The sequence below is a fragment of the Phaseolus vulgaris genome, chromosome 5 (assembly GCF_000499845.2).
Source record: "Phaseolus vulgaris cultivar G19833 chromosome 5, P. vulgaris v2.0, whole genome shotgun sequence".
NCBI classification, from domain to species: Eukaryota; Viridiplantae; Streptophyta; class Magnoliopsida; order Fabales; family Fabaceae; genus Phaseolus; species Phaseolus vulgaris.
In genome coordinates, this window is record NC_023755.2 from 37,888,569 (window position 1) to 37,905,510 (window position 16,942).

A 16,942-nucleotide genomic window follows, 5' to 3' on the forward strand; every position below is an offset into this window, starting at 1 on the left:
AGATAAATTCAAAAATCATTGGATACGGGTCAAGAATCAAAGAGTGCAAAGAGCAATTGCCTTTGTTTAAACTGGAAGTTTTGTAACTACACTAAATTCAAGCTCTGTCGGTCTTATATTGTTTTCTTAATTGAACTTTCACTTTAATGATATGTAAAATTTTACATTAAAAAATAAAACTGAAATTCTACTTCATGAGAGAGGGGGAGGAACGAGGGGAGTCACTTAGTTTTAAGTGTGACTGGCTTCATATCTGAACTACAGGGAGGCCAAACATTCGTGTACATATGAACATGCCATCATCAGCCATTCGACCTATTCTGCACCGCATCCTCCAAGAGGAATCAGCAACCATTACACAATAATAATTACATGAAAACCACGATCAAGAGACAATTGTGTTTCATTGGACCACACATTTGTACTTCTTGGGGTTAACCTGCGACTATAAATAGACGAATCCCCTCAAAGATAATGAATTTTGTATTCAAAATACTCCTTGTAATCTGATTTCTAATTAACTTCAACGTCAAAGTACTATATTGCAATTGCAAGTACTTTTCCAGAAGACCAAAAAGACGGCATTTTATGCAACGCATCCTCCAAGAGCAATTAGCAACATCATTGTACCACATTCGTACACCTTGAGGCCCAAACCTCCGACTTCCAATAGACAAGCCCCCTTTGGTCAAAGGTAATGAATATCATACCTAAACTAAACTTTACAATCTGATTCCTAACTAACTTTAGCTAGCGTCGAGTGTCATTGCAAATACACCTGTCAAAAGGAAAAAAAAAAACATTAGAACAGGAACACCGCGCCAATAAAAAGTCCCATTCGTGCAAGAACAATATCTAGTATCTAATGTGCTTTCCTCGTTCAACAATAGCACATGAAATCAACGTCTATTTTGAACTATATCTAGAATCATACTTTAAATCACTCGAGCACGAGATAATTTCATTCTACAGAAAAGAATCAGTCGTAAACGAATAAAGAAAATGCATAATGATCTTACATCTACATACACCATGAAAATAAATTTAGTTCGCGTTGCCCAAATTTGGACATGCTTTTTAATATAATACCAAAAACATGTAAGAAATATCAATCTTGGAAAATGAATATAAAACTACATAACATTGTATAAATATAAATATTAAAACAAAAACGGAACATGTCCTTAAACCATCAGAGAACCACAGTAACAATAGAAGATGGAAAATGGATGGCGGAAGTAAGAACGGTTTTGATGTACTATTTTTTAATAGTAAATATTTCACAACTTTTTCCGTAAATAAGCTAGCATTTTAATTTTCAAGATGAGTAATATTGTAGCACAAATGGTGCAAGAAAATAATATAGAACAAGGTCTAATTTAGACAAATAAAGTACCTCCTCTAAACATCTACTGTTTGGAAAAATTAAGAAAACTAGAACATCAATTAAAGTAAGAGAATTTTGTAACACGTTCCTTGTTTTCTTCCCCTGTTCCCGAACAGGGCAAAAAAATTCCGCTATATTGAAGGTCATATATTTCAACTACTTTACTCCAGCCGTGCAGACAGGAAATATGTTTATCCTCTCCAGGATATACAATCCAGGAGGCAACTTTAATGCCTAAATATATTACAAATATTGGCAACCATATATTACAAAATTGGGTGACTACCTGGGTGTGAATAAGATTAAACTACTTTTGATTTACTATTAAATCTGCTGACATAACATTTACAGATTAATTACTCTCAGCAGAAACAAAATTGCAGATACAATAATCTTTACAGCACTATACCAATAGCATCAGTTCCTGGCTGAAAACTGGGGAATAATTGCATGCCCCTGACCCTTTCATTATGTCATATGGACAACTTGAATATCAAGCATAAAAAATAGAGAAACTTTGCAGCCTACACCCTCACCACCAATGGAATAATAATACCAGAGGTGCTCAGACCACGTCATCTTCCATTTCCTGAGGACCAAAAATGCTGCTCAACTTTCTTCAGTTTCTAAATACAAAATGTGGGGTTAAGAACGACGTCTAGAGTTAATAGAGATACAAGGTCTAATACCTCTACTCAGAATCTGAATCAATAGAAAGGTATGGGCGGGGCCTTACTGAACGTTTTTGGCGGGGAAAAGAGAAAGGGCTATCTGAATCTGATCTTTTCCGACTTGCCTTGTCAGATCTAACATCATTGATACCAAGGAGTAAAGGAGCTGCACAAGGAGGCGTGGTAAGTCAATAAAGGGAGGAGAAAACTATATAGCATTGCATATAAGAATCATTAAGTTAGAACTAGAATATGGTCAAATCAAATCAACCAAGCAAAATATCTACAGTTACAGTTAAAATAGTAGAATAAAACATGAGAAAGGAGACAAACCATAAAAATGCACAATCACGGCTAACATTTTGTGCCAAGAGGTTATCTTCTACATGTTTTCGAGGTTTGCTAAGCAACCATTAATTTTTTAGCCGGAAGAAAAAAAAATTATACACGAGAGGACATTATTAAGGAGAGGTCTCTATAAAATTTATTATATGTCTATAAAACTAGAAACACAAAAGCATCTGTCTGAAGTTTCAACAAACAAATTCAAGCTTTCCAATAGAATAAAGAGAGTCTTTCCTTCTCAAAAAAACCTAACAAATGCATGTTCAACTGTCCATTAACAGAAAGAGTTAAAAGCTGCATAACATAGGAACAGCATAAGAATTGCCTTGAAGAGACATGTTGCTTTAAGAATTCCTATATTCCTTATTATGATTCTTTTAAAAAGTAGATTTAGACCTAACTCAACCATATTGCTTGTAAGATGAAATTCGCACTCACTTATGTAATGCAATTGACTATATCTCTAATTGACGTAGGATCTTTAATAGACCCTCTCACGCGAGGATTAGAGATCTCTAACATTTGACTAGATATGTATGGGTAACTCGATAAAGAGTAAAACAATAGTTTCAACAAACTTTGCTAGGACAAACTTTGATACCAACTTGAACTATGCAAATAAATTATTTCATTGATAGCAATCACCCAAATTACATTATCATCCTCTATTTGTAACAATGTTAGTTATAGAAATAAAGAGTTGATCCTACATAATCAAGGACACCTAGATTATCTATATACTATTAAGAACATTTTTATTCATTCTCGTATCAATTATTAGAGGATATCAAATCTCCTAAACTAATTATATTGATTCGTTTTTCTTAATATTAATAAATCATTTGTGTTATCTCATCTCATAAACACATGTTTCAGCTCAGTATAAATATTCTAGTGCCTTTTACAAAACCATGTTGACCCAGTAAACCCATTGTTTCAATGCCACCTCCAGCGAGTGTTCTGATGAAATTTCCACAACCACCTTTCTTCTCAGCAAACACAAGGATGGGATCGTGTCATTCTGATCCATCCAACCACCCAAACACAGACACAAACAACACATCCACACGCCTTTCTATCCTTCTCTAGCTACAACTTCGACCGGGGCGTACAGCAATGCCTGGTGGCAAACCAACTTTTGATCAGGTTGCCTTCTTCAAGCCCTCCTACTCTTGTGGTGATAGCTCTATCAGAATTGGTCCAGTATAGTTCCCATCTCCTTAGGTTATTCATTACTTTTTTACCCAGCTTTCCAGGAAAAAATAAATGTCTTCCAATATTTGACCTCCAAAACAGATTCTCCCATCTTTTTTAACCATTTTGTTAGTATAAAGAACATGGACGGGTCTAACTATTCCATGGTAGTAAGTATCGTCTGATTCATGATATGAATCACACAAAACGATATGGTTCATGCCTCCCACGATACGAATTGATTGAATAATCATTTTTGCTCCCGTATCGTGCAAATCGTAAGACGAATCGCATAACTGTTTTATTCTGAATTGTGTAATAAATTGGGATTTAAAAACCCTAATTTCAAAATTTTACCACATGGTGGTCGCCGGAGGTGCGGTAACCGCAGGGACTGCCGAAGGCACGAAAGTAGGAGCACAGAGAGCATATATGCTCTCTAAATTCTAAAAGAAACAAGGATTATAAATGCTAAGTTTGTGGACACAAATGGTTCTGAGTGTCAAACTTGTATCTAACCAAGGAGAACCATATTCTGGTCTTGGGAGATACAGAAGGTTAGTTGGTAACCTAAATTACCTCGTTATTCATTCTGGCATCACCTTTGCAGTGAACGTAGTAAGTCCATTTATAAACTCTCCTATAGTCAAGAACATTAAGATGCAGCCGCAAGCAGCCTATAATATATTAAGAAGGCTCCTAGAAAAGGCCTCATTCATAAAGATAAGGGAAATACTAAAATTGTAAGGTATTTTGTGTTGACTGGGCAGGATCATGCATTAACAGAATACAAGACAATGTCATTAGTTACTGGTAAACTCACATGGATAAAACAATTCCTTTAAGACCTTAAATTTGAAGAAGTTTTTGTAAATGTACCTTGTATGTGACAACCAGAAAACATTACATATTGACTCTAATCCTATCTTTCATGAGAGGATCAAACATGTTAAGGTGAATTGTCATTTCATAAGAGAAATACTGGAGTCTGGAGACATCACCAGTAGATCTGTAAACTTTAGTGAACAATTGACTGACATATTCATAAAGTCTCGAAGAGAACCAAAGATCAATTATATTTGTAGTAAGTTGGGTTGGGTGGGCACATACAATTTATATACTCCAGTTTGAGGGAGTGATATAATTATTGAAATAAGGAGTTGATCTATATGATCAAGAATATGTAGATCATATATGTATTATTAAGAACCTTTTTGCTTATTTCTATATCATATCTTTATTATTAAAAGATATTAAATCTTCTTTATTTATTGTATTGATTCCTTTTTTTCAATATAAATAAAGCAGTTGCGTTGTCTCAGAAACACATTTTAGCTCAATATTTCTCTCTTTCCTATAGTTTAACACAATCAAGTAATTCATAACAATGAAACAAAAATATGTTGAAATGAATATGAAGATTCCAAAGATAAATTCTCTAAACCCATATATTGAGGATATTGTTTTCCTAATAATCTGCTATGTTCTACAGGCTTATATTTGCTTGCATAGAATAAGTAAATGGTTGTTTGCCCACTTGAAAATATGGATGATATTAACCTCCACATGTGTTTGTGTGTAACTAAAACTTCTCAGATCCAAACATATGTAAGTTGCACAAAATTATATCCCCAGCTAAAATCAGTACTCAACAATTAATTTCCTATAAACAATAAGAAAAAAGTAGTGACAAAAGCTTTAGGCCAAGAGTAACAAACCGGTATCTGTCAAGGAATTTGTGGCACCTTCTCCGGATGCAATTTGAGGTCTGGAATTCAATCCATTTGCAGTGGAAGCGTCACCATTACTGCCACTGGCACCACCTCCAAGACTAAGAGAGATCCAATCCTCCGTGAAGACACCATTCGATATGTCTGCATGATCACTCAATTCATGCTGCCGAGATGATTCTGCTGGTTTGGTAGGGAGAAAAATCTGGAGGGAAGGATCTTCTCTGGGAAATGCCAGTGGATTGTCAACCAACCCACCATTTAAATCATCATCCGGTCGAACTACCGAGGAATTTGGTGTAAGAGTGCTAGATCCTAAAGCAGTATCTGGGGCCAACATATAACCATTCAGTGATGATGAGCAATTGATATTACCATTCTGCAATCCAACCAATGTATCTGACACATCCTCCACTTCAGAACTAAATAATTGGAATCCTGGAACTGCTGGAGTTCCTGATTGCAATGGCCAGAGGGAGGACATGCCAAAATCATCTTCACTGGGATGATTATTAAAAACTCCCAAACCTGCATTTCCACCAGAATTGTGATCTTCCGTATATGGATCAATAATTCCAGGCTCTAGCACTGAATAAACATCAACTGCGGCACTAGTTTGATTATTTTTGTACCCAGTTATAGGAGTCGGAGACATCAATACATCATTGTCTTCTTCTGAATCACTAAGAATAATAACTTCTGCATCACCAATTGGAGCAGAAGCGTTATGAACAGAATATCCATATGCTGAATCAATATTATTGTTAAACGCAGAACACATCTCAATACCATTAGTAGTAGAATAATCAATATGTTCACCACCACCCTGATTTACGCTTGGATCATCTTCATCCCGACCACTTCCAGTGTCACTGCTGCTCATTGGAATAATAACATGTTCATGATTTTCAAGATCCTCATTCAATCTATTATTACCAGAAGAGGTGTTTGTATTCTCAGGTTTGCTGACTTCCCAAACACCATTACTATTCTTCCTGATGCCAAGTTTTAAACCTATAGGACCATCTGAAATACCTTCCTGTTTGAGCTTTAAATTTTCCATTTTCTTGATTTCATCAGTAGAGACAAAGAGGGATCCATCAGGACGGTGCCAATGAGCAAGAGTTCCCAACTCCCGACGTTCACTTTCATTCTTAACCTTGACACGCCAGAAACCATCAGGCTTCACCTCGACCTCTGTAATCTCTTCTCCACAATCTTTCATCTGTGCCAGCAAACCAAGACATGTAATAACTACTGAATCAACAAACTCAATTATAAGCTATATCAAGAGAGAAATAAAGATAAAAGGGGATAAAACACTACCAGAGTAGTGATGCGATTGAAGTAAGGGTCAATAATGATATTCTCCAAAGAATAATTTTTAAGACATATAGGACACTGCCACTGCAGAAAGAATTAATACGTCATCAAACATTACTTTCTAAGAACAGGTGTTCGACAAAGCAAGTTCAACTTTTGAGAATCATACCTTCCTTGATCGTTCATTCATTTCAACAAAAACTTCAAGATCAAAACAGCCCATGTGAACACAAGGTTTGAATCTTCCTGCAATCTTCATTCTTGAACCACTCATCTATAAATTGAACAAGTGCATAAAATTTACAAGACTTTCAGGAAGTAAGTCATAAAACTCCATGATAACTAAAATAATCCAACAGAAGAAAGCCTTACTGGGCAACGAAGATTGATGCTAAAAGTATCTGAAACCACTTCCAAATCACTATCACTATCAGCATTATCATTTGCATTTCCACCCCCAACACAACAACAAACACGCGCAAGAGCATCTTCAAAACGCTCACCATTGGGCTCCTCAGGAATCATGCTTAGAACCTAGATTACAGAGAACAAGTAATTAATTTAATCATGCATGTGAATAGTACTAAATGAAGATGTAGACTTCAAAAAGTAAACATACATGTCACATCCTTCGTGAATTAAATTTTATCTTTCAGAGGAATAAGGTTTCATATTTTGCTTTTGGTGCTTAGCACTTCTGTGTGGTTGTTTCAATAGAGTAGCCAACTCCATAATAGAAACTCATAACAGAAATGGAGAAAGGAAACGAGTGATTTCACGGTTGACTGAAAAACGGCAGAACAAAGAGAAAATAGCCAAGGGTTTCCCCTTACAACTATGCTTTAACACTGCTCTCTTTAACCTAATGCTAACAAATATCAATCCATCCCCTTTGACTCCTAATTAAGCCAAACTGCTTTTTCTAACTAATTCTCGATGCTCTACATTCAATAACTGTTTTGGTTTGGGATTCAGTAATCCAGAGATTTGGTACCTTGATGGTTGCTGCATTTAAGGACCTGTTAGATTTAGGAAAATGTGTTTTGTTCTCATTGATAACTACAAAAAATGTCATTTAATTTTCACCATTTCTTGAACAAAGGACACATACTGAAATGCTGACTTTTTTACAAAATGGAAACAAAACTTCCTTCAACAAAACAGCTTCTAATGTCCTTCAACTTATCCCTTGTATTTCTACCTGTTCTGGAGGATATGTTATCCTTAACTCCTAGTGATTTCCTTTCCTTGTCTAATACAACTTATTTTTCCATAAGAGAAATTTTTGTAATTAAAAGTAATGTCACTCCCACTAGAATCCATGCACACAACTTCTTCACATTTAGTGATTGAGGGGCAAACACAATTTAGATCACACTTAAACATATATGAACGATAGTTAAAATATTGACAGCATGAAACATTTCTGTTTTGTTTGGAAACACCGAAACTTCATCAATAAACAAATTTTGGTATGACCAACATGCAGCTTGATTAAAACAAAACAAAACCCCGCCAAATAAAATAAACAGAGATCAATACATTAAAATCTTCAAAAGCCAATCCAAAACAAGTGTTTGCAATATTTCTTCACCATATTTACTTAAGCAGAAAACTGGGAATCACATATAAAAACCAAATCAACAACATTGATATATACTTCAAGAGTTCAGTAGACCCAGCCATGCCTTTGTTGTATATGTGAAAGGATGTCTATACATCACAAAAAAAACAAAGCAATAATAAGCCGATAACTCCAAAGCGTGAACTAAGAAAGCATATGAACTCTGATAAATACAATTCTCATCTCAGAAACAGTAACAAGACATGTTTTTTCACAATTAACATGAGTGCTACCAAGATAAGAAATAGCTGCAATATCACTACATAAACTACCCTGCCCCTAAATACTTTCCTCAATCAATAATGTCCTACTTAAAATTGACAAAAACTGAGAATCAAGCATTCCAAGTTTTGCTATATTTCGTTCCTTTTTTTTAAAGAAATCAACCCAAAGGAAACAGCCTCAAACTTTTGACTGGCATCAATATAAGGAGATTCAACATCAAACTTCGCAATTCAATAAGCTTGGATTGAAGGAACAAAAAGTAAGCCAGATTACTATACTTAAAAATTAAGCAAGTTTAGAAAGCAATCTACCTCTGGCATGGTGAGCCTTTTAATAATACGAACCCCTAAACAGAACACGCGAGCATCGACCACTGTTAAGGAAATCCTATTAATTCCATCCTTGGAATATGGTGTGATCTGGCAGAGGAGAAATAAAATAAGAAATTGAATAAAAACTAATGCGAATGAAATTTAATTAATAAAGCCAAAAAAGATTGGTCTAAAACCAGCACACAAATATAAGTATCTACATTAAAAAAAGGCACAGAAAATAAGATAACAAATTTCTTAATTGTTATAACCAATAGAAGACAACAAACTCACAACTGAGCCAGAGTCACGTCCATTAGCCCCAAGCATCTGTGAACCAGGTCTGTTAATTGCACGAACAGGAAGACCTACAGGCATAAAGTTAAAATTCAATGACAAATTCAATTCAACCATAATTCATAAATTCCTTGAAGAAATTTGGATATTTTACTTACAAAATACGTACTTCTAATCACATAATAATTTGACGTCCAGACTAAAGTAAGAACCAAGACATGAAACAAAAGTTTCAAAAGGAAACTAAAAAAAGTGAGTAGATAAAGACTTGCAAACATACCATTGACCTTTAAATCCGTATATTGTGGCCATTGCATCCTGAATGAAACCTTGTCATTTAAAAGCATACACCAAACCTAAACATGAAAGAATTGTCATACATTAATACCTAGATAGCAAGTTATGCATCAAACTACTAGCACTAAATCAGACCAACCTGAACATCATATTCTGGTTTTGATACCAACTCCTTGTTTGCTTTCGTGAGTTGAAACGTTCTTTCCACACTCTGTACTGGGCTGGTACTGAACAATTCAAATAGAAATATGGTTAAACCATTCAAGCATAGAGTTATATTAAAAAGAAGGTTTAAACAATAAATCTGTGACAGATTTCAGAATGAGTTAAGAAAACCATGAGACAAGGAAATACAACACTCAGAGGAGGGTTAATGTCCTGAGAGAATTTGTACCTCAAAAAAACAACTCAACGCCCAAGCAATTTTACTTCACACAATGTATATATAGGAAACAGAACTAATACCGGTATCCCTTTGAATAGAACAAAACAACCAATGTAGAACATTTATAGAAAGAAACCAAAAAAGCAATGCATAAGGCACATGAACTTGCATTAGAAGAAAACAATTAAATATAAGACACAACTCCACCCTCACCTCCTAAATCAAATGCAGAGTAGTTAAACCTGAATGAAGGATATCAGACTAATACAAGCAAGTTGTAATTGTAACTTAGGCAACAGAATCTCTTATTGGCATGTAAGTTATAACAACTAAAAAAGACATTCACTTTGCTCAAACACAAACAAATCCAGTAGAACAATGTCACAAACTATGTTACAAACCAGTTACACCCTTACCCATCAGTTGGAATATTGGTTGTGGTCAACTTCACCGGAAACAAAAGGTGTGTCACTGAAACACAAAACCTGTGATATAAAAAAGAAAATAATATACAAATTTGAGTGATGGGCTAAAGAAAATGGCAAATAATAAATGCACCAGAAGCTTCTTTCAATTATGAGAGTATCACACAAAGACAAACAATTTGTTAAAAGACAACAAACATAGGATTCATCTGAGAATCATAATCATATTCTGGAAATGAAATTGTTCTACAAAAATTGAAGCCTAATAATGGAAATTGGAATCTCTATCATAACTAACAGACCCAACAATGTTAGCCTAGAATAATGAATTACAAAAAGTGAAAGTCTCTACAATTATCAATATGCTAGTGAAAGAACCATCAACAGTGAAGTTACTACAATGAAGAAACATGTTATCATCTTATAAGTTCAGTCAATTGCATCACTACAGCATATCACAGACAACAAATTGAACAAAAAAAGAAATAACACAAGCCCTTGATAATACAAAAAAAACAAGTGGCACGTAAGTAAAGATTACAAATATTTAGCACAGAATGCGGGAAAAGAAAACTTCAGAACTATTTATTCCACCCAATCTACTGAAATACGAAGGAAACACAACATACGGGTCTGCCCGATCAACTCGACATATTTCACAGTAGAATTTATCAGGAACATGTGGGGTTCCATCCATAGGTTTATCTGGAATAACAACACAGTTGATGTGCTGTGACACATGACATCGTGTATCTTCACACTGCAATTAGAAGAGAAGAAAAAATGTCTCCATTAACAAACATAAATTGATCAGAGATGTTAATAAAAAAAAGTATATCAAAGAGGGGGATGGAAATGACCAATAAAATTATAGGGGCAAGTAAAAAGGCATTTAATATTAAAATCATCAGGATAGATAAAATATATATTGAATATTACACCTTGACCAATGGCTCCGTATCCAATACATTTCCACAGAGACAGCGAATCTTTGTATCTGATTGAAAGGTATCATCAATTTCACTTTTAATTTTCACATTACTACTATCAGAGCCCTGTCCTTTTGATGACAAGTCTATGGCCCCGGATACCTGCAATTTTCTGGGCAAAATGAAAACACAAGTCACGAAAGAAAAATAATAAACCAAGGAGATTATAGCATATGCCAGTGTAATCAACTAAACATAAACCTAGAAACACATCATCAAACCATGCATAAACTACAAACTGATCTAAGCTCGTCTCTATCTGGATAAGTTAGAAACGTTTTTGAGAGTTTCTACACCAAAAGATAGTTTTCCAGTAGAGAACCTCTCAAAAGCCCTTATAAATTCATATCAAACAGCCTCTGAAAAAGATTTGGCCTGTACATCTATATGAAGCATACTAAGCTAGATAACAAAAATATCAACAATGTTGCCTCTAACACTGACCTATATGTGTCCTCCACTAATTTGGCAACCCGTTGTTTTCCACATGCATTCTTCTTGATCCACAATTTAGAAACTGGGAAAAAAGTAACAAGCTGTGAACTTAGTTTACAGGGGAAAAGATAGAGCCATGTCAGAAAGGCAACTTCACAAAATAAAATTATATGCATAAAAAAAATTCCAAAATACATTCAATAAACTATGCCTTTATAAAAGTTGCATTGTCACCACTCTAAACTAGTATCTAGAAATTGAGTTTGACAAGGAAGTTCAAGCCTTGAATCAGATAAAAAAATTAATTGAACTGGTACAAACTTATTCAACTTGGCTGGTCGCAGCACACCAAGAGAATCGGTCAGCTTTTCAAACATATAGACCCATCACACTCAGTAAGGCGGCATGCCATCACCCAACCCTTGCCAGTAACTAGTTTGTTGCCTTGTTCACATCACAGTGTTGCAGGGAAGATACAATGTAAAGAAGATAGAGAAATAAGAAACTGATAAGTTTGTCTTCCCTTCTATCTTAATGATACCACCACAATGAAACTCAGCCATCCTCAACTTTAAAATCTCTAAAAACCGGAATCAAAAACAGATTTTCAACCACCTTAAGTAACCTACCTCATTCAATGACTAGATAACCACTTGGTATGAACCTAATCAATGTGGCACCCTAATCAGCAATTGAGTAAAATCCCAACACAATGCTGGTTGAGATAGCAGAGGATCGACTTCTAAATAGAGCTTGCCAATACCCCTCTTTTCTTCTTGAATCCTCTTACCCTCTTTTCTTCTTGAATCCTGTTACTAACGTAAAAAATTATAGCCAGTTTGCAGAACTCAAGTTCTGCCCCTTTCTCTTCTTCCATCTCTCTGAATATCTTCATCCCCCAATTTATCTAATTAATTACATCTAATTAACTAACTAGTCTAACTGTCCCTAACTAATTTTTCTTCCCTCCTACCCTAGTAGAGTCTAAAGACCTGCTGCTATGGAGGAATTAAAAGAACAGAACCATGCAGGAACAGAACAAAGCAAGGCAGCAAAGGTCACAGTCAGATAGAAAAGTTGACATGTTTTCCGGAAAATTGTTGCAGAACTCAGGATAATTGGAAACTATGAAGAGCAGAGGCTGCATAAGTTGGGGATGGCCACCTGTCACAGCTGGCCAGGAAATGTTGCCAAATATAGGTGGTTGTCCCTCATAAAGAACAGTGAGTGCTACTTCATAACATAGGGAACACAACTGACTGACAAAGTAGAGTTCCAGTTTTGATTCCAGGGAGGGAGGGGAACCCAAATTGAATCCCCCAAAACAGCCATAAAATGACGTTATTTCAAGGCTAAAATGGTTTCTTGTGACTCACACCAACAGTTCCTGCTCCAGCCAAGATTTTCCACAATTTAGTCCATTAAACTTTCGTAGCATGCTCCAGCCACTCCACTGATAGAGTCTCTATTTAGCATTGTTGACAACTATGGTTGACCAATGTGACCTATTGAGCTAGAACTTCAGCTGAGTTGATGATGAGACTGAATTTTAAAGATGTGCTCTAAAAATACAATGACAAACCATAAAAAAAAATTCTCTGCACAAACACAAATCCAAGAGAAATGAAAAAACCCAAACTCATCACATTAAGGGACTATTTGGATAAGCTTCTCCATAAACAATTCTAGAGAGAGAGAGAGAAAAAAGGTTATAAGCTTTCCCGGAAGCTAAAATTAGTTTATACATAAGTTAAAAGGTAAATTTTGCAGAAACTAATATGAAAGAAATTTTAGGAATTAACTTACATATCAGTTCATTTTAACTTCTAAAAAAGTTTATTTCATTTTTCCTTCCTGTTTTCTTCTCCTATAAGTGTTTATGGTGATGTTTATCCAAACAAACCCTAGGAAGGAAAGTTTACAATACATATAACTTGAATGAAAGAAAATTAAAACGCTAAAACATATACAACAATTAACAACTGCAATAAGATATTGTCATTGATATACAAGTACATTTGAGACATTTGCATGTTAAGGAGTTAAGTTAATAACTCTATGCTGGTCTTCGAATAAATAAACTTTGACACAACCCAAGCAAAAACATTACAAAAAGGTTGAGTCACAGTTTGTGTACAGCATAGAGAGAGTATAAACAACCATACCTTGGTCCTCTGAAAGAATAGACAATATCCTATCAACGAGATCCTATAGAAAATGAAGCATTCATATTATTAAAACTCCAAAAGATAGTATGAAGTTAAGCATTAAAAAATAATATTATTGCACAAGTTAAAATTTAAAAACCAAAACAAAAAACATGAAAGTCTATGCCACTTTGACAATATCCATCTTTTCTAAGAGTTTCAAACACATATTCGTCATTACTAAGAGACATATAAGTCTAAACTCTGCAGCCTAAATAAAAATATTTAAAAAGGGGCTAAAAAAAATATCACAAATAATAACAAGTAATCAGCCAATGAACATCATTCAATGATGCTAATTACTCTAGCACTAAAGATTCAAATAAAAATCCTAAAATTGAAGATACATGCATAATCAGTGGTTTAATTTCTGGCCTCACCTGCTTCTTTCCCTGTTTTGAGAGTCCCAATTGAGTGAGCACATCTTTGAGCTCTTTTATACGAAAATATTGCAATTTTTCCTACAAGAAAAGTCACTCGATCAGTAAAGTAGAACATCATAGTTCATGGTTAATATTACACAGCATAAACTCAAGACGAAAAATGACTAAAACCTTTCCCTGCATGACATAGTTAACAATGATCATGATAAAGAAATCAAAATAAACAAAAACTGCAAGTACATATAATGAATAAGGTACACACTACATTTGCTAGAGATATTTCTAATTCTAACATCTATCAATGTAAACAAACTTATTTTAAAAGAAGGCTCCTTGTTCTTCTTATAAGTCCTTCCAAAACTAAAATTGTCAATTACCAGAAAAATCAACACTGCATTCTACATTAATAAATTACAGCTGAAAAAACAAAATAATGATTTTCAAAAAATTTAAATATAATCATACCTTGCAACTAGCTACCAAATCCATTTTGCACAGAATCTTCGGCAAGAAATGAAGAGCAATCAACAGGCAAACCCCGGGAAGCTAGCACATGCTGCTCCAGCAGTGATCAATCTCCTCAAATTAAGTAAACTAAGCAAAACAAAAAGCAACCAGTAGAATTTAAATGATAAATGGAAAAGATTAAGAGTGAAACACATATTGAGGGCGATAATGGAAAATTGAGCACAGATTAAAATGCGTATCATAGAAACAAATCGAAATCTTAACACAGAACAAGAGAAAAAAGGAATAAAAACAGTAGCGATTAGGGTTTTGGGAGCTTACTTGAGTTGGTGAGTTTCTTTTAGAACCACAACAAATTCTACACTTTGAAACTTCGGACTTATCCGACGATATGCAATCCGATTTTCTTGACCCGAACAAGTCCGAGCTAGGTTTCAGTAAGCGCGTCTAAGTTCAATGGACGATCCTTTTCTGTATTTCTGCTGGATCCTCTTCCTTGCCACAATTTATATAGGGTTTCACCAAGGTGTCATTAGACTCACTTTTATACCTACATTTAAAAATTAAAAGAAAAATTGACACAGTGATCATTTTAATATATGTATGTTTATTTATTTGATACTTGTATTTCCATGCCTTTGTTACCTCCAATGTGATTGATTATGAAATTTTATAATGATGAAAAAAATGTTGATTCAAATATATCTTATAATTCAATTAAAATATTATTTTAATATCTTTTGATATTAGAAAGTATAGTTTAAGTGTAACTCAATTTTATAAAACAAACTCTATTGTTATTAGGAAGTGTCATTTTGTTATTAGGAAGTGTAGTTATTAGACAGTGTAGTTTAAGTTTAGCTCGATCTTATAAAATGAATTCATTATATAAAGTTTACAAATACTTATATATTATGAAATGTTTTTATCTTTAGTTTATCTGACATCTTCAACAATCATTTTACGTCGAGACCTGTTGTGTGCGTGAAACTAAAGTATCGTGCGTGGGACTATATAATGGGTGATTAGATAGTGGAAGATTTGATAAACCCAATAAATCTTGTTATAAAGACGTTAGTTTAGATGGCTCTTATATCATGTAATTAAATTTTAAATCTAACTCAACTTTACAAAAATTATTAATATGAGATTTATATTCCCTTATGTTATATGTTTTTTAACATAGTTATGATTTGGTTACAAAATTATAAGTTATAGTATGCAATAATAATATATTTAACATAGTTATGAAATCTAAGGCATGTTTGGAATCCTTAAGTTTAGTATGCAATAATAATATATTAAACTGATTTTTTTGTGCATAATCAAAACAGAACAATTTTGAAAGCAAACCTAATTGTCATTCTTATTGATATGAAGTTAGATATGCCAAGTCATGCATTCTTTAAAAAAATACAAAAAAATGTTTGGAAAAAAATTATAATTTTTCCAATTTTAAACCCTTTACAACTATATAATTAAAGCATAATTGAAACTTATGTATAACTATTCCAAAATGTAAGCCATCTAATCATTTAAATTACATTCACATTTTACCATTTATACATATCACTTAAGAGAAATATTTCAATTATAATTTGATTACAAGATAATTTTGTGAGTTATAAATAAAACTCGTACAACTATTAAATAAAATAAATGTTAATAATATTATAAAAATATATAAAATATTTGACAACCTAGTACATATTAAAATTGGAGAAAATAACTATTTTTTTTTCCTGAAATGTGAACTTACCCATAAAAACAAAATAATTTTAAAATTAGATTGTGTCACGTAAAAAATGTAAACTGTGTCTCTCACTCAATATTTTCACATCAAAATCAAAGAAAGAGAAGATACAGAAGGTTAAAAAAAAATTGTTAGTATCTTAGTACATATATAAGTAAAAATATAAATATTTATTTCAAAACAATACACGTATTATTTAAGTATTCAATCTTATGTTTATAATTTGTACACTTAATAATTAGATTAACCAATTCAATTTGGTTCAGATAAATATTTTAATTTTATATCTCAATAAATAGCTAAACTTTTTTTTTTATATAAAGTTTTCGTGTTAGGCATCATTATGCAACTTGACATCTCAACTAAGCTGACACCTCAAATAACAATAATCATCTGCTATCACATGAAAAAAAAAATATTATTAAAAAAAAAATACAAAAATATGGGGGGACTAGACCAAAACTCATATGTTAACACAAACGATACATAGGTA

At 33.5% G+C, this 16,942-nt stretch overlaps 1 protein-coding gene across 18 annotated transcripts; it reads right to left on the reverse strand.

The window, feature by feature from the left end:
- Positions 1–225: 225 nt before the first annotated feature.
- On the reverse strand, positions 226–15,261 carry LOC137835754 (E3 SUMO-protein ligase SIZ1-like). 18 transcript variants are annotated; one of them, XR_011085141.1, is made up of 20 exons: positions 15,018–15,261; positions 14,694–14,822; positions 14,226–14,306; positions 13,804–13,846; positions 11,648–11,720; positions 11,156–11,315; positions 10,844–10,974; positions 10,206–10,274; positions 9,544–9,631; positions 9,388–9,463; positions 9,105–9,178; positions 8,811–8,918; positions 7,023–7,184; positions 6,820–6,924; positions 6,654–6,734; positions 6,117–6,552; positions 5,316–6,026; positions 2,124–2,224; positions 1,797–1,976; positions 226–778 (listed from the first exon to the last, which is right to left on the reverse strand). XR_011085141.1 is itself a non-coding variant. In XM_068644401.1 (19 exons), exons 2-19 carry the CDS (start codon positions 14,715–14,717, stop codon positions 764–766), a joined length of 2,538 nt encoding a protein of 845 aa, XP_068500502.1. In that variant the 5' UTR covers positions 14,718–14,822; positions 15,018–15,261; the 3' UTR covers positions 226–763. The 18 variants fall into 18 exon arrangements, 12 of the variants coding, with proteins under 12 accessions (XP_068500502.1, XP_068500495.1, XP_068500500.1 ...); XR_011085140.1 differs by having other exon boundaries at positions 2,077–2,224; XR_011085139.1 differs by having other exon boundaries at positions 5,316–6,552.
- Between the last annotated feature and the right edge of the window lie 1,681 nt (positions 15,262–16,942).